Consider the following 21,562-nt stretch of genomic DNA (forward strand, 5'->3'; position numbering starts at 1 on the left):
CATCACATGCGAGGGTAGCGTCCTCTTAATCATGAAAAACAATAAAAAAAAATATGCAAAATGTAATATATTTTGGATTTAATTCAATAAAATTTCACATTATATATATGTGAAAAGTCTATAATGTATAATATGTACATAAGTGAAAAGAATGAACAATTCTATCTATTTTTTTTTTTTTTTTGAACCAAAATTTATATTTACAATCTGTATTTACAAGTAGTACAATAAGTAAATGGGATGTGGGTTGATTGGCGGGAGGGGGAAGTCACCCAATGGTGGAACCCCGAGAAAATTGATTTAAGGAAAGAGTAGGTCCCTACACCAGTTCCTTTTCAGGCACCTGGATGGATTACCTGGGAATTGTTTGGATGATAGTTGAGTAATTATAGGATTTGAGTGAGTACTGTATGTTTTGTGTGTTTTTTTTGTAGGTGATCATAGCAAGATTATTTAAGGTTGGAATGCAGATGTCTATATGAAGTGATTCATTGGTTATATACCAGGGGGTATCTCAGTATCTGATATTAATCGTAGACATATAGACTGGAATGCCTGAATTGTTCTGTATTGACGGTTTGGCAGAACCCCAAAGTTGAATGCCATAGTACCACATGGGTCTTAGAAGAGCCATGTAGATTGTTCTTTTGGTTATTAATGAGAGCTTTGAGCGGAGTAAGGGTCAAAGAAGGTGAAGTCAGGAATTGAGAGCTTTACGCTTGTTTTTTAAGTGAAGACCCCATGTAAGACGTTTGTCAAGAATTAAACTAGGATATTTAGTTTGCATGGAAGATGGGATTTGTGCATCATCGATAGAGGTTGCGGGACTTTCCAAGGATTGAAGTGTGAATGTAATTTGAGAGGATTTTGATGGATTGACTTCAATTTTTCAGCCGTGAAACCAGGTGTTAAATTAAAATACTGATAATTTAATATCTATACCTTTATGTACATCAGTCGGGTGGGATTCTATTCTCAGACGAGATGAAACTTTTCTTTTGGTGGCTTTAAATTGTTCTTCTCTGTATACAGTAAAAACAATTAAAAATTGAAATTTTAAATTGATTAATTAATTTTCATACTTAATATTATTAATCATTATAGGTTGTACAAATGGATCAGCTTCTGATTCGCTGTCACCTTTTGCTCCTCCACTACTTCTATGAATGAAAAAAGTATAAATTATGCTAATTAAAATGCAATTATTGTTATGTAAATATTTACTCAGAATCGTGCAGTTCTTCTTGACTAGATTCTTTAGAATTGCTAATTTGAGGAGCTGAAACACTTTTCCTCTGCAAATATTATATATTATAATTATATATTAAATTTAAATTAGAATAATTTCAAAATATATTTAAATTATATACCGTATTTTTTATTTTTGAAAATTTCTGTCGAGCTAAATAACCCCGAGAATGGGCCTGTAAAGTAATAACGCTTCTTCGTAAATTCTTATACCAGCTTGCTACTCTATGTTTTCGCCATACAGATTGTATATAAACAGCAGCTGATTCATCCATTCTCATTTTATTGACCAACCTTTGAGCCAATATCATTCTCCACCATGACTACAATGCAAAATAAAATATATAATGTCCAAAAAATAAAATGTTATATGTTTAATTATACTTGTAACGTTTCTGTAGCCCATGTAATTCTAAGATACTGCCTACGTTGCAATAGTGTACGAAACCAACGTTGTATAGTTACAATGCTAGCCATTATTTGTTGATGAAGTCTATAGTCAAGTTTTAATTTTTCACACTCTCGTAAAAATACCTTTGATTCACCAATTTGATAATTATCTCTATCTAAATTTAATGTTTGTAAGAAATTTCGAACATCTTGAGAGTTACTATAATATAAAGTTAGTTCAACAAAATTAAAATTTGATTAGAAACATTAATAATGTACACAATTAAAGATACTATCTTAAATTGTGCTAATATATAATTTTTTTTTTTACCTATTAAGTCCTTTAGGTAGTAATATTCGATAAAGTTGAACAAATTCTTCATAACTAAGTCGTACATTATATCCAGCTTGACGAATTCTCACAGTTTCTAACATTCCTGTATAGCGTAATTGTCTTTGAACAGTATCATGATCAAACATATTTGCAACCTATATATTATAAAATAAATATAAAATTTAAATGTAAATAAATAGTTTTAGAAATTATTAAAAAGACTCACTTTATTACTATTGCTTTTAATACATCGGATAAAAAATGGATTTGCTTGATTAAGAGTATCCATAAGGCTATTTAAAGACATTTGGAATTGAGCAGTTACTGTAAGAGGTTGTTTACGTGCTTTACTGTTAATTGAACCCTGTACTTGTATTCGTCCAGCAAGTGTTTTTACACTTTGAAGATTTTTCAATCCTTTGTTACCACGGTCTTTAGGTCTAAAAGATTTATTTTTCCTGTAACATTTAATATTTTATTATCTGTATCAAATAAAAACAAATATTTATATAACTATCTATAGATATTTAATTTGTGTACATGGAAGTGTGTTAACAAGAAAATTATAAAAATGTCTATATGTAATTAATTTTATTTGTTAGTAAATAATTTAAAGAAATACAAAGCACAAGACACAAGTAAAGACTTTTAAATTTAAACTAATATTATTAAAATATATAAAAATGGAACAAATATACATTTTCTATACATTATATTTTATCCTAATTCATACTCAATATTTATAAAGATCTAACAGATTTATTTTTAGTAGTAACAAATAATACATTTTTTTTTTTTGTTTAAAAATGTATATCAATTATACGACAAATTACGATTAATTACGAAAGTTAATTAAAATTATTATTTTTTTGGAAACATTTTCACAATTTAGAATATGATAATTTTTTAACTTTATAATATAGATGAAAAATAAAACCTAGCTTCATAATTATTTACAAAATATGATTTCAAACCATGCACATGCTTAAATAATACCTAGTACAAACTAATCATATCCCATGCTTAAAACCATAATAATATGTTTAAGTAAAATTATATTTTTAATGTTAAAAAGGAAATTATAATTTCTTAAAATGTAATTTTATGTTTAAACTTTTAATGTTTTAATAAAGTAGTTTGTTTATTGCACAGGATAGATAAAATAGAAGATTCCCATTTCAAGTATTTTTTAAAAACTTCCGAAACCATCCGAACACCAAGTTTTAATATGTTTAATTTTTGGAAACATACATAACAATTTGTGTAGCTCGTTCAATGACTTTATCTTCATCCGTAGATTTACAATTGGCACGAGTTTTTATATCTTCTTTATTTATTATTTTATTAGAATTAACAATTTCTAAGTTCGTAAATTTATTGAAAGCTGAATGATTTTTATATATATTATGTTCATTGTTTGGGGCAGATGCCAATTTTTTACCCACATTAAGCACATATCCACCTCCATATGATGTGGAATTTACAGGAAATTTAGGAGTGTACCTGTAAATATTATATTAAATAATAATACGCTAATTTGTTTTGTTTAAATAACAACGAACAAAAAAAAATCAAACTTAAATCCATTCAAAGCTAATATGTGAAAAAAATAATATATTAACATTGTAACTTTAAATTTAAACAAAACTGGCCCAAAATAAAAAATATAAGCCACATATCATAAGATATGTCTAAACATAAATGAATACGTATAAATAATAAATACGTTTAGATATGATATGAATATTAAAATGATACATTTTAAGTTTTAACCCTTTGAAGAGCAAGGACATATATATACATTTTAAAATATCCTGTCAAAAAGATCATGGACATAAATATACTTACGTATTAAATGCGTTTAGCGCAAGGCTGCTCCTCAAAGGGTTAAGCAATAACAACAGTATTTAAACTTAACTTACACAATACGATTTATGGTGAGGTTCACCGATGACATTGTTACTAGATGACTGGATGTAGCATAAAAATGAATATAAGAAATAAATAAATTTATAGTAAATTATAATTTTATGGACATGAAAAAAATATTTTTAAAAATCCAGATATAACTTAAAATACTTAGACATTTGATTTAAAAGTAATAAATATAAATTAATTTTTTTGATTTAGTCACCCTTTAGAATGCTTGAAGATATTATGATAATGAACTGTTAAAATACACTCAAAAATAATAACACCATTTTGTTCCAAATCATACAAAAAATGCAATAATTGTATAACAATTGAATATATAAACTTAACTTAATTAAATATCTCTATTTAATCTTGGAATATTTATTAGTCAATTTATTTTAAGGATATAATATATTTATTTAATCAGTCAGTCTGGAAAGTGCTCTTTCCACCCATTTTTAAATAATAAATTATTTTAAAAACTATAATATATTGAATCATTTTGGTAATTGTTCATGATATATATAAATAAAATATAACATTTTTAGATATAATATAGTTCAATAGTTAACTATCCTTAAAGAAATGGTTACATACAGATTATGTATTGTAGTATTAATACAATAACTATATTAAAGGAAGAAAATAAATTACCTGATTAAGCTGTCATTTTGCAAACTATTTCTGAAACGTAAAGATATACTTGAAGCTTTTACACCGTCAACTAAAATAAGATATATTTAATATTAATTTAGATAAACTTTAAAAATTTAAGTAATTTATATAATTTATTTAAAAACAAAAAAACAATTACCTCTACTTTGTCGATGTCTACGACCAGCTTCTTGAAATGAAAAATAACCTCTGAAAAATGCCCTTACAATTGCCCAGCGGAACACTGCAACTGGATCCGCACCAACAAGTTCTCGGACAAAAGCCATGCTACTATTTTTTAATACACCTACAATGTCTTGTCGCATAAGGTCTAAGTTTTTCTCTCTCATTTCAAAAACCTAAATAGAATAATTCATTTTGGCATTAAATAAAATAGTTAAAATAAATAGTTAACAGTTTAATTTATAGAAATAATTTAAAGTTCTCTTATAATTTTACACAATTTACAAAACTACTAGAAATGTCCATTAATACTTAAAGACCTAAAGATGGATTTAGCATAAGAAAACGGGTATGGTTATCTATAATAATTTTGAAGATATTAATGTAATGAGTGAAGTTGGGTAAGTATTGTTTTTTTTAAAGTGAATCAAGCACTTATTTTTTAGATTTGAGTAGAATTCAAAAGTCAAGTACTGAAAACTGATCAAGTATTAAAAATTGTGTGCTGACACAGAAATTACAGTTTTATTGTAGACATGTTGATTTATTAAATGTTTAGTAGATATGAAATAAAAATTAAATAATTCAATCAAGATATTTTTTTTCAATAAAACAGTAGAGTACTAATGTTTACATACAATGTAATTTACTATACAAACTAGACTTGAGAATTTTTTTTAAGTTGATTTCCTGCCCAACTTTTACTAATGAGAATATATTAAAAAACATTTAATTATCATACCTTTATTTCCAATTACGTTGGTAAAAAAACTTTAAATTAAAGATATAATTAAACTATACTAATTTTGTATTAGCCTATCATTAATGCAATATTTGTCAGTGAAATAAATATAAAAAGGTCCCTTTTGAATTGTATACTGCTCAGCAAAATTCTTTGAATATGATTTATCATTACTTATAAAGATATAAATTCTAAATAAGAAACATTAGTATCAGATGAATTATAAAAATTGTTCATGAATCATCTAGTTGATCTAATTTAATTATTATTAAAAACTCAAAAATCAATTAAATATTTGGACTGGTGAAATATAATATCTTTAGTGCATAAAATTTAAATCAAGGTGTACAACTATATTTTAATGAATTCAAAAATATGATATATTATAATGTATTAAATTACTTGATATTTAACTCGTCCAGCATAATGTCTCACAATAAAAGCGTTTTCTTTACGTTGAGGCATTTCATAAAACTTGTTATCCTTGTGAACAGAGTTAAACTTTTGTAATAATGTTTCAGAAGATGAGCCAGGAAAACTATGAAACAAATGATAATAGTGAAAATACTGTATGACTGTGTGTACAGTAAAATTACTGCAGGTAATATTAAGTTATGTCTAGTTTAACTGTAAACATTATTACTACTTACTTGCATTGATCATCCAAAACACACAATAATCCATTAGGTTTGCCTTCAATCAATTGCAAACATCCAGTATTATCTAAAAAATCTATATCGCTCCATTTAATTCCTTCTTTGCGGTATTCTTCTTGTTCATATTTAAACACATGTTGATTGAAATAATATTGAAGATGTTCATTGGCATAATTTATGCAAAATTGCTCAAAACTAAATAAACCATATATTTATTGTACATAAATCAAAATATAAAATTAATTTATGATTTACCTATTCGAAGTACCAAAGTCTTCAAATCCAAATATATCTAACACTCCAATTGAATTTCCCTGATGATCTCTTAAAGTATCTTTTTTTGAAAGTAATGCGTGGTTTACTTGTAATACAATCCAATCAAATAAAGCGCCATAAAGACATTTTGCCATTGCATCTCTAGCTGCTATAGCCTATAATATTTAAAACAATAATGTTGTTTGAAAGTGTAAATATAGAAAAAATTAATATATTACCTCAGGTAACTTATAGTTAATTACTAATGTTTCTCCAGATGCTTTAGCACGTTTAGCTGTTAAAGCAGCTAATAATGTTTCCTGTTTTACTCTAAGAAGTTGTGATATTAAAAAAACTATTTCAGGGTTACGTACAGCAACCGCTTCGTCATGATGGTAAGCAGACTTGCGAGGTTGAAAATCAACATTTCCTAAAAATAAAAATGAATTAAAAAATATTGAGGAAAAGAATTATTGCAATATTGTATAATTACTAATTACCTAATAATAAAACTGCTGAAAGAACTGCAAATAATCGGCGTTGTTTCTCAGGAGTGAAACCTACCATTTCCATAGATTGTTTTAGTCTGGAGAATTCATATTTTTCATCTAAATTTCCTAAAGTGTAGCATCCACTCTAAAAATGTAAACACAAACATTTTTATTAAAGTAAAACTTAATTCTAATATATTAATATATAAAAATGTTCTTACTCCATTTAAATAGTTATAATAATCTACTCGGTGTAAATGTAATGCCTCTTTTTCTGTATCACTAGCTCCATTTAAAAGGTAATAAAATACATGATAATTACGTTCATTTTGTCCCTGGGAACAAATTCTGGATTTTTCTAAAAGATATTTTTGAACAACAGCACTACAATTTAAAAAAAAATAAAAGTTAAACATATAAGTATTACTTACGATTTTTGAAATTTAAGTATAAAAATATTTAAAATACAACTTTAAATAATTATTCAACAATCATATAAAAATGATAAAAAGTTAAAAGCTTACAATATTAAATTATTAAGTACTTACCCATGTACCATTCCATTTTCTTTATAATTAACTTGTATGAATTTACCAAATCTACTTGAATTATTATTATGTGCAGTTTTAGCATTGCCAAAAGCCTAAATAATAATATATTTCAGTTTTCCAAAAAAAAAAAAGTTTAAATATTTAATAACATACTTCTAACACTGGACCAGCACTAAGTATAGTTTGTTCTACACCACTCCCATGACTACCTTTCTGACTCAACGCAGTGAGGTGGTGCAAAAGAAAATTTGTAGATTCTGTTTTGCCACTACCACTTTCTCCACTTATCACAATGCATTGATTACGTCTTTCTCTTAGCATACAATGGTATGCAGCGTCAGCAATGGCAAAAATATGAGGAGGCAGCTCTGGACCAAGTCTTCGGTTTTGATAGAGTTTTACATATTTTGGATTATAAATGGGATGAAACTAATAACAAAAATTAATGTATAAATATATGTAAGTATAAGTGGGTATATTGTAATATTATAACTTTTTTTAGCAGATGGCTACTTATTAAGTATCTAAAAAAATATAAGTATTTTAAATTTATTATCCTGTAAAAAAAAATGTAATCAAATATGTATTTACAAATTATTGTTACAATAAATTTGATTTATCACAATAAACTTTATAATATCAGCAATATTTTATTTAAAATATAAAGCTTATAATTTTTTAATTAGTAATTAAAATTTAAATTTAAAGCTGTTTTCTATCATTGACCTAGCTATACTAAGCCTCGATCAAACTACCAGAAAAAGGTAACATTTCTGGGGTTTTGCAATATATTTTTTTTCTTAACATCTACATTTTTTTACTGACCACATACACTCAATATTTTGTTTATTTTCACCCGATTTAAAGTTTACAAAATGTGTTAACAATTAACGGTATTAAGAATATATCCTATTCTAAATCAAGACTATTGACTAAATCAAATAGATCACCTGCTAAATGAATGCTATAATATTTTACTAATGAAAATTTAATAAATTATTATTATATTTTACCTTAAAAGGGTTAACTGCAATTAAAATGGAACCAACATATGTATATATATGACCAGCCAAAAATCTAGCTCTTAGGTTGTCTAAAAGTGTTTGTTCATTGAGATCAGGTAGTTGACAAAGATCTGGATATTCTCGATCTTGGGGTTGATAAAGAAATCTATAGAAGTAGTCTCGTATAAGTTGTGGGTCCATAGTGAAACCATCAGCCCACAGACTGTCTGATAGTTTTTCTCTCAAATAAAATCTGAAAATTTAACAATTAGTGATATAATAAAGTAGTAACTAAATGTTTAGAATATCTTTAATCTATGTTTTACCTATAATATTCTTCTTGTTGAGTGTGCCTACGAGGTTGGGGCCATAAAAGCATAACAGCTACAGGGCATTCTGTAGGACCAAGTCTGCGTTCTTTACATTCTCGTCCAAGAGCATCACCAACCACCTCAGCTAGCTCAAATGCACTGTTGCAAGTGGTTCCACAACCCCCTGATAAAGAAAGTCGTTCTACTATACAGCTAACAATCTCATCAGAAGAAGTTTGTTTGCTAGCCTCCACACTGAGTGCTTCATAGCATTGGGATAAAGCACCCACAAACACTTGCACTATGTACCTCTGGTTGCCTTCACCCATGGCATTTAAAGTTCATGCTCTATCAACAAGTGGCATAACTTATCAAAAAAAAAAAAAAAAAATATTAATATTAGAATTTAAATTTAAAAAATGATCTAAATAATATTGAATTATTTCATTAAGTAACTTTTTAATGATTAAATATTAGGCTAGTATTAACTATACAAAATACAAATTTTAAATAAAGTTATTTCAAATACGTATGAGATAGGTAAGATAATATGGTTAAATTCATAAAATTCAAATCATGTGGAATGGTCTAGCTCAAGGTTGTATTCATTAATGCATTTAAGGGCAGGGCTACAAAATAATTTTTCATACTCATAAATAAGTATTAACAAAATATAAAAATGTAATTGAAAATAAGATAGCAATTAATTAGGAAAAAAAATTCAACATAAACAAGATACTATCATCAAAAATATACTTAATATAAACTAGAAATTACAAAACAAACTTCCGCAAACTTCCTTGCCTACTAGGTATAATATTATTTTTATTTGTTTCAATAGATACGTATTGGATGTAGGTAGTACCTACAGTAAAATAAATTATATTATTTTCTAATTTCTTAATTAATTTAAATTTGTTAACCTACATTTATTAATAATTCGACTTTACATCAAAATTAATACTTTCTTAAGCTGCAGATTCCTTGAATTTCTTTGTTCTTTCCAACTACAATCTAAAAAATGCTTATATTTTTTGAACAGGTTTATTAAGTTTAATGGAACAGAATGATAAAAAAACATATTTTTCAAAAGATTACAATATACTATTTATAGGAATTCATAATTTATGAAAACAAAATATATACGTTATCTAAATATACAAAGATGAATATGAAGTCATAACAATTATCTAGGTCCTAGGTGCTACGTAGGTGTATAATCTCGATAATAATTGAATCTTAATATGCTGAGTATTACATACCTAGGTATGAATGTGAAAATCAAAAAGTTCCAGTTACGGAGACAGTTGAAAATTCTCGGCTAGGCCGGGTAAGCTTGTTTAGTCTAACATTACAATCTTATGATTGTTATACCCTTTAAGATGATTCTGAATTCTGATAAGACAATACACAATTAATTATTATGGATACTGTTTGGTGTTTATATTAACGAGCAACTGCAAAACCGTTGGTTTGATGGAAATTAACTCTACACAATGCTTGAACCATCAGTGGAGCCTATATTAAAACGAAACGCAAATACGCAATGGTTTCGGGGGGAAGTGACGATAGAAAACTCAAGATCCATACCGACGTCGACGATGGATCGCGCCGCCACAGACGAGTTCCGACTCTCACGAGTGTCTGTCGTAGTGTCGTGGAAATAATATCGAATCCGATCGATGATAAGACGGCCTCGTCCGGATGGGGAATTGAGCGTCAATCGCTGTCGGATAACGACGTGTAGTCGTCAAACGCAGACGGACGGCGGTACGACATCGCGGGCGCAACTAATGTTGTCAGAGCGTTTCGGGTACGGCGACGAGAAAACCTCGGCGACCAAAGGTCCTATTTCTGCGAAACCGTTCGTGGAAACCACGAAAAAAAATCAATTTTGCGTACCCACTCACTATACTATAGACCGCGACGACGGACACTGGCGGAACACAATTACACAAACGGATGATAATGATGATGATACGGTTATATTCACTTGTTGGCGTTTTTCTGCGTGTGCCGTGAGCGTGTGTGCGTGCGTGCGCTACATCTTTTTGAAAATGATAATAACAGAACGTACGTAATCACTAATAACACGGGGGACACGTCCATAGAAAGGAGATTATGGCTGCGCGGTCCACCCGGTAGAGGGGGGTCTCGGGTTTCTTCGCCTCGCTTGCTCACGATTTACGTTTGGCGGACGTTTTTATATTTTTTTTCCTGCTTTTCTTTATCCACATCCGACACGACGCGCGATCTCCTCGGAAAAACGGAAACCGATCAGATAGATAAAATTGTTCAATGATTCGAAAACGCGGTCGCGTATCAGCGCATGCGCTGATGGATGAACGGTGCGGCGGCGGGCGATCCGTCGCGTGATACGCCATAGTGCCATACCCATGTCCCATACGGCGGCATACGCCATAGTGGCCATACACGAGTACATGACGTCTATCTGGCATCATCTGCTCCAGAGTCTGGACAACCACGGTATGCGCGTGCGCCAAGCATTTTCCCACGGCCGGAGAATATTTTTCATTTCAAAATGTCCCTATTATACGTCTATTATATTGAATATTATATTCAGATACTCTATACGCTATAAAAGTATTTAGTATTAAGATATTTAGTAGCCTAGTGAAGTAGTGAATACTGAGTAAACTAGGTGTACCCCATTCCCTGTTGTACTCAATCGTATTATTATATTATTACCTACCATTTACTATTTACTATTTTAGTCTATAAAGTCAGTATAAACTATTATATAATTTCAAATTTGTATTATGTGAATACAATATACATATTAATTTACATAATAATTGATAATAATATAATAATATATACAGTAGAACTTCCACATAACGGTCACCAAAGGGACTAAATAATGACCGCTATTTAGAGGTGCCCGTCCTACAGAGCTAGAATAACACTAGGATACACTCGACGGGACCAAAAAAACTGACCGTTACATAGAGGTGACCGTTAACGGACGTTTTACTGTATAGGTAGTTTAGTAGTTAGGTTTTATTATGGTAATCGGTCAAAAAGTCCGTTATAAAAAAAGTTGGATAAAAAGTCCGAGCACATTTTTACTATCGGACAAAAATTCCTAAAATACAAAATTGTCTATTAAATTTTAATTTATAATTAAAACCCCTAAAAATTATAAAATAAGCAATATCATACTTTAGATTTTAGTGCAGATTACAGAATTGTGTATGGATAATTTTTATTATTATTCAGTATTTCTTTTTTTTTAATCACATACCGTGATTACCGACCAATACCCAATGTGGCAATATCACGATATAAAATATCAAGTAATATTATATTTTAATCGTGTTTTTATAATTATTGTACATTTGTGATTTATACCTATTTATACTAGAAATTAATTTTACAAATTAAATATGTAATTATAAAATAAATGTAATTATAAAATAACTGTATTTATATATTTTTCACATTGTTTGAGTACAGTATGAACTATGAACTATTTATGATAATCGTTGTTTTAAATTTTCAATCCTTAATCCTTACTCCTTAGCTATACAAATTGAACATTTTATAACTACAAAATAATTTAAAATAGTCTATACAAACATTGATAATTACAATCTAGTATCTACAGTAATAACAATATAAGAACTAAAATAAATTATGTTTTAAAAAATTGTCATTACTAAGTACAAGTATCGTAGGTACTGTGCTCGGACTTTTTGTCCAATACTCAAATAATGAATCTGGACTTTTTGTTCATGGACTTTTTATCGGTATGAGCTGTTACCAAGCCCGGATTAAGGGTGGCAAGGGGGGGGGCATGGCTCCCGGGCCTCGAAAGTTAGAATTTATTTAGGGGCCTCTAATTTGTCCATCACTTTTTTCGTTATAGGCTATGTAACACTAAATTAATCACCTAAAAAAAAATCGATGATTATTTAGCAAGGAAAAAAGCTTGTAAATTATAATTCATAAATAAAGTGATATATAAATACATTATTCACTATTTATTGCTATGTGCCTATATACCTTATATGTTTTAAATGAGGCCCTTGTACGAAAAAAAAAATATTAAATAATATACAATGTGTTCCAGGGTAAAGTGACCGGCCAACGTCATATGAAAGTATACCAAAATAAATGAAGAAATACCCTTTAAAGATTGAATCTAACTTTTATTTTTTTAGTTATGAGTAATTAACTTATTATTATCAAAACCATGCGTATCACGCATTTGTTTATGTATCTTCAAAACTTTTCAACATTTTGACGTAATTTTATTTTTATTTTAAAGCTATTTAATTGTCCTATCAACTGACATACGCAATTAAACCAGAAATGTGCTAATTATTTTTATTAAATTTAAAAAAAAAGAGAAAAAAGTTGGCAAAAATTAGTATTTTTAAAAGGAAATTGTACATTATTCCAAATAATTTATTATTAACTATGAGTTTTTGTTTTTTGTATTATAACAACTAAAATTTACCGAATAGTATAAAATTAAACGAATGACGACCAATTAACCAACTCAATCCTATAGGAAAACTTAGATTGTGACGATTAACAGGAATATATTATGAAAACCAAACTTTCAAGGTATTCTAGGTATATTAATGTGTTATTCAGTATAATTCAACAGAATAATACAAAAAACAAAAAACCCATACCAAGTAATAAATTATTTGGAATAATACACGATTTAAGATGTAAGACGGAGACCGGGAGACAACATATGCGGGTGTAGTATCCTAATGCCCAAAATAATATTATATAATATTATGATCGTTCCAATTTATTAAAAATACATTTCACAAGGCTTAACTGTAATGATAATAATAATCATAATTACAATAACATTTAAAAAATTAAAATATATAAAAAAATATACATATTAGGTAGGTTACCTATTATATTATACAAATAAAAACAAAATATGTTGTTTAAAAAATCATTTTTGTGTTGGTAAAAATATATATGACATTAATTTTTGGCATTGTACCCATAGGTATTTGTATATTATATTATAATTTGTAGAATTCAAATAATTTAGATTTTTAATAGCAAAGAAACTATAGAAAAATATTTTTAAACATATACCTTTGGTTTGAATAGACTTCTGGCTATTAAAAATTAAAAATGTTAGTATAGACCATAGACGTATAGTATTAGAATATCCCGGACCCAACTAGTGTAGTACTTGAGATTAGCACTTAGTACTTGAGACCCAACTAGGATGCACCGATAAAATTAATTTATCTGAAATGGTTTATACTTTATACCTATATAGTTATTCATTTTTAAATTCTTACACAATACTTACATAAAATTTAATAATAACCTGCAGAATTCAAATTCGGCATCAAGTTTACATGAGACCAGACTGCAGGGCATTTTTTGTTAAACACCTTAAAATTTTTTTTGAAAATAAGAATATTTTTTTAATGTAATATTATTACTTGAAAAATAACTACAATTAAATTGAAAAAAGTGGCCAGCTGGCTGAACTCACTTATCTGTTTTTTATAATTTTTATCGCTCCACTTCCGTAGTTCCATATACTGATGGAAATAGGAAGCCAAATGGGTAGATTTTATTATGACGCATGTGTGAAAGTCCTCTATTAACAACATACATAATATGGTTATAATGTGTTTGATACCTCTTTTAAGTTTTAATGCATTTAAAATGTCAAGTAGTTATTTGATATTGATTAATGGTGAATTGCCACAACACTTTCAAGACGACTCGGGGTTTCGGGTAACGAGTTTCAGACCATTTATTTATGAGTGTCATAAAAGTTAACCTTCCGCTGTTGCTGATTATAATATTATAATATTGAATATTAATTGTTATTTGCACAATTTCAAAGTCTACAAACTACAGGCCATAGTATATATATTTATTAACCGGAACAAAACGGTTGATTGATCAAAAAAAAAAAGTAACTGAAACATATTTACTAAATTTATACTTATAATATAAGCCCACCTATAGCCATACAGTCCATATACCTATGTGGCTATGTAGTATATATTCAGCATATATAATAGCCACATATAGGTAGATATTATGTATATATACAATATATATATGTGTAGGTACCAAGAGAATAACCCCTTGTTTATTGTGTCTATCCTGTCCGTCGTATTTTTTTTTTTTTAATTTAAGCTATTCAAAATTATTAAATTGTTCACTTATTTTCGGCCTTTTATCAAAATAAACATATTTTGATGTGAACAAAAATATATTGTTTCTTTTTTTTCGTTTTGTCGAGTGTATAATTAATTGTTACAGATTTAACGACTAAAATATCGTTAAAATATATATAAATATAATATATTTTAAATAAAAAAACTCGTTAGTTGATTATACAGAGTATAATGACCGTAGACCTGCAATATAAACGCTACACGGATATTATAATATGTTCCAAGAAATATTTAAGCCATCGAACACTAGAGGTGACGAATGACTGTGGAATAAATCTTATAAAAACGCATTACACCGTCGGATACGACATGGACGGTTATATACACCATACAAGAACTGTAGGAAATATGTATTGTGTAGAACGTGTGAAGTGAACGTTAAGATACATATTATATTATTATTCCTTCTACTTATACCAACTATGAACTAATGGGGTTAAGATGAGGGGGATAAATCCCCCCCCCATGCATTTTTTTAAAATATTTATAACAATTTATAATTAAGTATATTCTATAACGCATTAAATGTTGTTCTATTTTTTTTCTAAAAACAAATTATCAAATATTGTAAATTTCGACAGAATGTGTTTATACGTGTTTATATGACATGACTATATTATTATCTAGACTCATATCTAGGAACTAGGATATTATTATTATTATTAATATTTAGTTGTTTACACAAAATATAATATGGGAATTATCCCCCTCGATCATCGAGAATTCTCAATAACAACTAGCTCTACACTTTCCTAGAACATTGGCTCATATGGGCGATAGTGCGATCGGTGGGTATATTTTTATTATTTTACAATATTACGTACCAACAGCCCCAGGTCATTAGTTGGTTGAAAACTTGAAATATCGATTGTTTATTATTTATCACAACTCATAATATTTATTTATCATCGTGATTCGTCTTTAGTCTTTCGTACTCGTGATTTCTACTGTAGGCCCGTGTAGTACTATTATACAGTACTATTATACTTACTTACTATTATACAGTCGGTGTCTTTTGTAATATTGACTATTTTGTCTATTTTACATTTTCACAATTACTATGTCTATAAAAGCAAAATTACTAGCTATTTTGATGCAAGTTGCTCTACTTCTAAACGCTCGGCGGATGAAAAAATAATTAAGATCACTAATATGATAATATCGTTACAGAAAATCAAGTTGTGGACGTAGCGGTAATATTTTTTCTTTGTGGGGTTATAAATATAACATCCAACGAAGTACTGGACGAATTAGTAAAAAAAAAAACAAAAAAATAAATATACGAATATAATAAAAATATTGTTAATACTATAAAGTCTGTATGTTAAATGGACATTTTACCCCTGATTGTTTTCGATGTAGTAGGATATTTTTCCCCCCGATATATTTTTGATGTGGACATATTTTTCTCCCCAATTTTTTTTTTAAAGTTCATTATTGACTAATAATATTGAATTTAATAATACTATATTATTTATTATTTAATATGAATTTTTTTTTTTTTTAATATAATAATTAATATATTATATAATATATATACATTTTTTTTTCATAAATATAATAGATTATAAATCTATTTGTTCGATCCACTGAACTACTTCAAAAATAAAAATATAAGCAAATATTTTATATTTTAAGCATTAAAAATTAATAAAAATAGCTAAAAATTCAGGCATAAAAATGATACATTTTGTAAAAAACATTTGATTACTAATTCTTTTCTTATTTCTAAATACATATTTCTTTTGTTGTTGTTGTTGTTGTTAAGACTACCAGTTTGGATATTTAACAATTTAATAATTGCTTTTGAATTTTATTCAAGAAGTTCAGTTGATCAAAAATATACATTTATAATTTATTATATTTATGAAAATATTTGAAAATATTAGACAATAAGCAAAATATTTAATAATAAAATAATACATTTTTCATAATAAATAATAAAGAATTATTATGAAATAGTAAACTTTAAAAAAGAAGGGGGAAGAATTGTCCACATCAAAAATGTATCGGGGGAAAATGTCCTACTACACCGAAAACATTCCGTGGATGGGGGGAATTGTCGGGGGGAATGTCCGTGATTCAGTCTGTATACCTACTTACTGTAACTTTATAAATAAAGTTTTTATTTACCATCATTTTATAAATTGATATTAGACATAACCATAAATTATATTTTTAATGATAAAATAATGCATATATTAAACAATCAGCCGTATCCCCCCACCCCCATGACAAAATCATTTGACCGCCACTGTGTTATAGATACAATGTACATACATCACCATTAAAAATATCACTATATATATAGATGCGTGGTAAGTTTTTCAGTCTTTGTTATAATTTATTGTGGGTATTTATAGTAGGCATCGTGGATACAATATACGTCTATACGAATATACTCTATGCTTACATTATATTATTCTATACCTTATGTAATCTATACATATATATACAATATATAAAGCTATCATATATAAAGCTGTAGAGTTTGTTTGTTTGTTTGAATGCGCTAATCTTAGGAACTACAGGTTCGAATTGAAAAATTATTTTTTGTTTGATAGTCCATTCATTGAGGAAGGCTATAGGCTATATATAACATCACGCTACGACCAATTAATAAAAGCCTGGGGAAGTACTCAAACAGGGATTTTGAGATTTACAATGGAAATATTTGTATATAAATGGTTGCTATTGGTTATAACTTATAGGAGAAATAGTTAATAGAAATAGTATTTATTTATTATTGGTTGCTATTGGTTAATAGGGCAGATCAGGAACAAGAATGCATCAAATCGAATTTGTTCTAACCCATATATCTCTGTTTAATCTTAAGATAAACTTTTGAAATATAAAATACGGATTAATCTGAGTATAGCTTAGGACGCTGTAAGAAAATGAACCCTTAATATTGTGGCATTTTAAAATGGGAGGGTTTCAAAATTTGCAATATGGTTACTGACTGACTGACTCATCATCAAAATTATAAGACACCTCCCGTATAGGTAGAAATGTGAAATTTGGCAAAAAGGTAGGTTTTACAGTGTAACTAAAGGAAAAAAACCTAAAAATTAAAATTTTTTCAAAATGAATGCCGCTTTAGAGAGTGTATTTCTAAACATATGAAGTGGTGCACGCATAAACGTTTTCTTTCAAACAGCGTTACAATATCGTAATAAGAAATTGTTTGTAGTTGACTTATATCTATAAAACATAATAATGTTTTCGTAAATTTATTTTATTCAAATACAAAATATAATATAATTATTCAAAATTCAAATACAGAATATTTTAATAATATTTGTCGGTTTGCGGACGATAATTTTACGTGATAACGTCATAAGAAAACATTGATGGAAAATTGCATACTCTTATGAATTGAATAGAATTATTATCACTGAATCATCATTAATTTGTTTAATACAAAGAAGGAGTTATCGAAATAGCCATTGTTGAATATAACTATCTAATTATTTAAGAACTTTGTATAGTCCAGACTTAACAACTATATAAAAAAAAAAATAAAATAACACATCATCCACGATGCTGAAGTCCACAAAAATACATGATATCCCAACAAAAACCCAACGGTGAAAAAAGGCCAAGTTCCAAACTCCCTCCCAAAAAAAGTCGGCCTATCAAAGTAGTTAAATCTACATTGTGGTGAAGTCTGTTATTTTTTAATTCATAACCTCACTGTACTCCTACATTAAATAGCAACACTTCACTTTTATTTGTATTTTTTAACACTTGACCAGCATAAAACATCGTTATCAAATGTACTCACTTATGACTTACGTGGATGATGGAGAGAAGAGAACTCAGAAAAAAGAAAAAGGTTTGGATTTCTTCTCAAAAAATACAACGAATCATAGTAGTGGTATCTACATTGCGGCCAAGTCTAGTTTATGCCTCATTCAGAAACTGGCCAAGTGTTAAACAATACAAATAAAAGAGGAGTGTTGCTCTTTAATGTAGGAGTGCAGCGAGGACGTGAGATTATGAATTTAAAAATAGCAGATTAGGCCACAATGTAGATTTCACTACCTACTTTGATACTTTGATAGACCGACTTTTTTGGGAGGGAGTTTGGAACATGGCTTTTTTTCACCGTTAGGTTTTTGTTAGGATTACTATTATATATTTTTATATGTGAATATGATATTTTAATATCAACTCACTGGATGGTCACTGTACACCTTCAGGCTTTTTCCATATAAGATTTTCAGGCTTCTTAAATTGTCCACCATCATTACATATTTGCATGGGCGCATGGCCATATGGGATTATGAAAAAATAATACGCACAGGTTTATATAAGCCTTAGGAATTTCCATTTTCATTGATTGTGTTCGGGATCTCAAGAATCCTAGTTACGGCAACAGGGGCCGCTCCAGAGATATGGATAGGGGGGGAGGGAGTCATAATTTTCTGGCAATTTCGATGATTTTTTTTTGTAATTTTGTTTTTAACAGTATAAAATTGTTTAGAAATACAGTTTGGGGGGGCGGCTCTTAGGCCCCCTCCTGGAGCCACCCCTGTACGCCAGTGTGGCGCTGGATAAGCATAATACGTTCTATGATAATTGATAATATTATTAATATACCTATATGCGATATGCCTACGGTGGTCGGCGAGTATACCTAGTGCATACTATAAATACTATAATTAGTGATGAGTGCTGTAGGGTGATGATCGATTACCAGCAATAAGGGATGACTGATGACGTATCACGTATATAAATTATATTGTTAAAGGAAGTTATACAGTATATTTAAATATTATATCCGGTTAACTGGCATACGGGACTAGGTACTGACTGAGGACAATCAATTTGACGGATGTAGTATGGACAGGACTATACTAAGAGACAAAGTTTCTGATCGAATCAGCAGACTTGGGTAGTATTCCGAATACTTTTTAAATACTTTTTACAAGTAATCGGAATACTTTTTTTCATTTATAGGTATACTTTTATACACTACTAATTATTACTTATTATTTATTAACTAGGTATATATTAATTTGAATATAATTTATAACTAATAGATTAACCGATATGTGTGTATTATTGAGATTATAATAATGTTATTTATTTATTAACACAGAATTGAAAAAACAATATGTTTCCTATTGAAATCTTAGTCTATTAAAAAAAAGTACCTATTCGAAAAATATTTGTAATACCTACTTTTTGTGAAGTATTCCAAATAATTAGGAATATTATTATCATAAAGTTTTTGAGTATTTTAGTAATTCATATCAGTGGCGTATTTAGGAATTTTGATAGGGGGGGGGGATGAAATATATAATAATAGGTACACTCAATAAATACGAATATAATATACATTTTTAAAATCCTCTAACTTGTTGAGCTTAGTGTGGATCAAGGTGAAATAAGAATTAACACAAATTGTATAGTACCTAATAGCATTTATTATAAATTCATACTAACGAAAATCCCGTGTTTAATACGATAAACAAAAAAAACAGTTATAATACAAAATCCTGTTTTCTATTTTTTTGGATGCTCAGTTCATCGATAAGCTTATCTGGCATGATTATTGTATTGACCGGTGACATGCAAATAAAGCCAACACATTAAGAGTCTCCGTCTAATGTGTATAATGTACCTATATAACGATATTTTTTTATCGAGTATCGACGTTAAGACAATCAATATACGTTTGCCAAAAATGTAATTCTGAAGAAAATCTCAAAATATATAATAATATATCGCATTAACATATAAAATATGTACCTACTTGTAGTTATATATTATAAAAAAAAAATTAAAAAAGTATGCATAATACGAAAAAAAAAACATTGATGATTAAATTAGATTTTTTATTTTATTTGGAACTAAAAAAGGACTCGTTCATTTTCCAAAGGAACGAATTTCTTTTTTTTTTTTAAGGAACAAGGAACAGAACTAATGTTAAACCCGCGGAATTCGACTGGTAAAATTTAACCTTATGATTTGTAAAAAGGGCTCTTAAGCTTCTAAGTCGGTATAATAAACAAAAGTATATAATAATTACTATTTAATTTATAGTTATTATTCAATATTAGATAGAAAAATTGATAAAATATTTAATTCTTGTCATACTATTTTTTAGGTAAGACTCAATACTTAATAAAAACTTGAAAAACATCGTTCAGGTGTATAGCAGTTGATACAGGAAAAGTACAAAATATTTTCAAGAGTTCATGAATATTTGGATAAACCTCTTTATCACAAACATCTAAAGCATGTAACCTAGAGGTGAATACAATGTTTTCAGTCACTAAAAATAAACCCATGCCCTATGGTAAATCTACTGTCTTCATGGTAATTTTGTTTTATTTACCGACTATTTATCGGGTATATTATAAACACTCATGCATGAAAAATAATTCGCAGAGAATTCAAAAATATAGTAGGTATACCGTACCACCATAAAGATATATGTTTTTATTTTCCGATATTTACGCCACGAAAGACTAGTGGCGTATAGTATCTATATCAAAGCGGACAAATTACGGAAAATTTAGAAAACAGATATAGGTACCTACTTAAAACTTAAAAGTAGTATCATATTGAGAAATATACAGAAAATAAGTAAACTTAATTTTACAAAAAAA

The 21,562-nt window shown here is 28.3% G+C and overlaps 1 protein-coding gene across 5 annotated transcripts in view; it reads right to left on the reverse strand.

Moving 5' to 3' along the window:
- Nucleotides 1–10,862, reverse strand: part of LOC100166437 (myosin 9) — a 32,077-nt gene extending 21,215 nt beyond the window's left edge. Inside the window, exons 1-22 of one of the 5 annotated variants that reach the window (XM_016800898.2) lie at nt 10,324–10,861; nt 9,996–10,251; nt 8,749–9,100; nt 8,432–8,675; nt 7,572–7,847; nt 7,416–7,510; nt 7,089–7,251; nt 6,877–7,012; nt 6,616–6,806; nt 6,377–6,552; nt 6,116–6,316; nt 5,868–6,003; nt 4,701–4,899; nt 4,541–4,610; nt 3,224–3,475; nt 2,199–2,430; nt 1,970–2,127; nt 1,633–1,858; nt 1,371–1,571; nt 1,225–1,295; nt 1,083–1,160; nt 943–1,022 (exon numbers count right to left, since the gene is read on the reverse strand). In XM_016800898.2, coding sequence (XP_016656387.1) covers nt 943–1,022; nt 1,083–1,160; nt 1,225–1,295; nt 1,371–1,571; nt 1,633–1,858; nt 1,970–2,127; nt 2,199–2,430; nt 3,224–3,475; nt 4,541–4,610; nt 4,701–4,899; nt 5,868–6,003; nt 6,116–6,316; nt 6,377–6,552; nt 6,616–6,806; nt 6,877–7,012; nt 7,089–7,251; nt 7,416–7,510; nt 7,572–7,847; nt 8,432–8,675; nt 8,749–9,062 — 3,499 coding nt within the window. In that variant the 5' untranslated portion in view covers nt 9,063–9,100; nt 9,996–10,251; nt 10,324–10,861. Of the gene's footprint in view, nt 1–942; nt 1,023–1,082; nt 1,161–1,224; nt 1,296–1,370; nt 1,572–1,632; nt 1,859–1,969; nt 2,128–2,198; nt 2,431–3,223; nt 3,476–3,894; nt 3,943–4,540; nt 4,611–4,700; nt 4,900–5,867; nt 6,004–6,115; nt 6,317–6,376; nt 6,553–6,615; nt 6,807–6,876; nt 7,013–7,088; nt 7,252–7,415; nt 7,511–7,571; nt 7,848–8,431; nt 8,676–8,748; nt 9,101–9,995; nt 10,252–10,323 lie in introns of all 5 variants that reach the window. The other 4 variants (XM_008180403.3, XM_003241498.4, XM_003241499.4 and 1 more) reach the window with 4 other exon arrangements.
- Between the last annotated feature and the right edge of the window lie 10,700 nt (nt 10,863–21,562).

This window comes from Acyrthosiphon pisum, chromosome A1 (genome assembly GCF_005508785.2).
Source record: "Acyrthosiphon pisum isolate AL4f chromosome A1, pea_aphid_22Mar2018_4r6ur, whole genome shotgun sequence".
NCBI lineage: Eukaryota > Metazoa > Arthropoda > Insecta > Hemiptera > Aphididae > Acyrthosiphon > Acyrthosiphon pisum.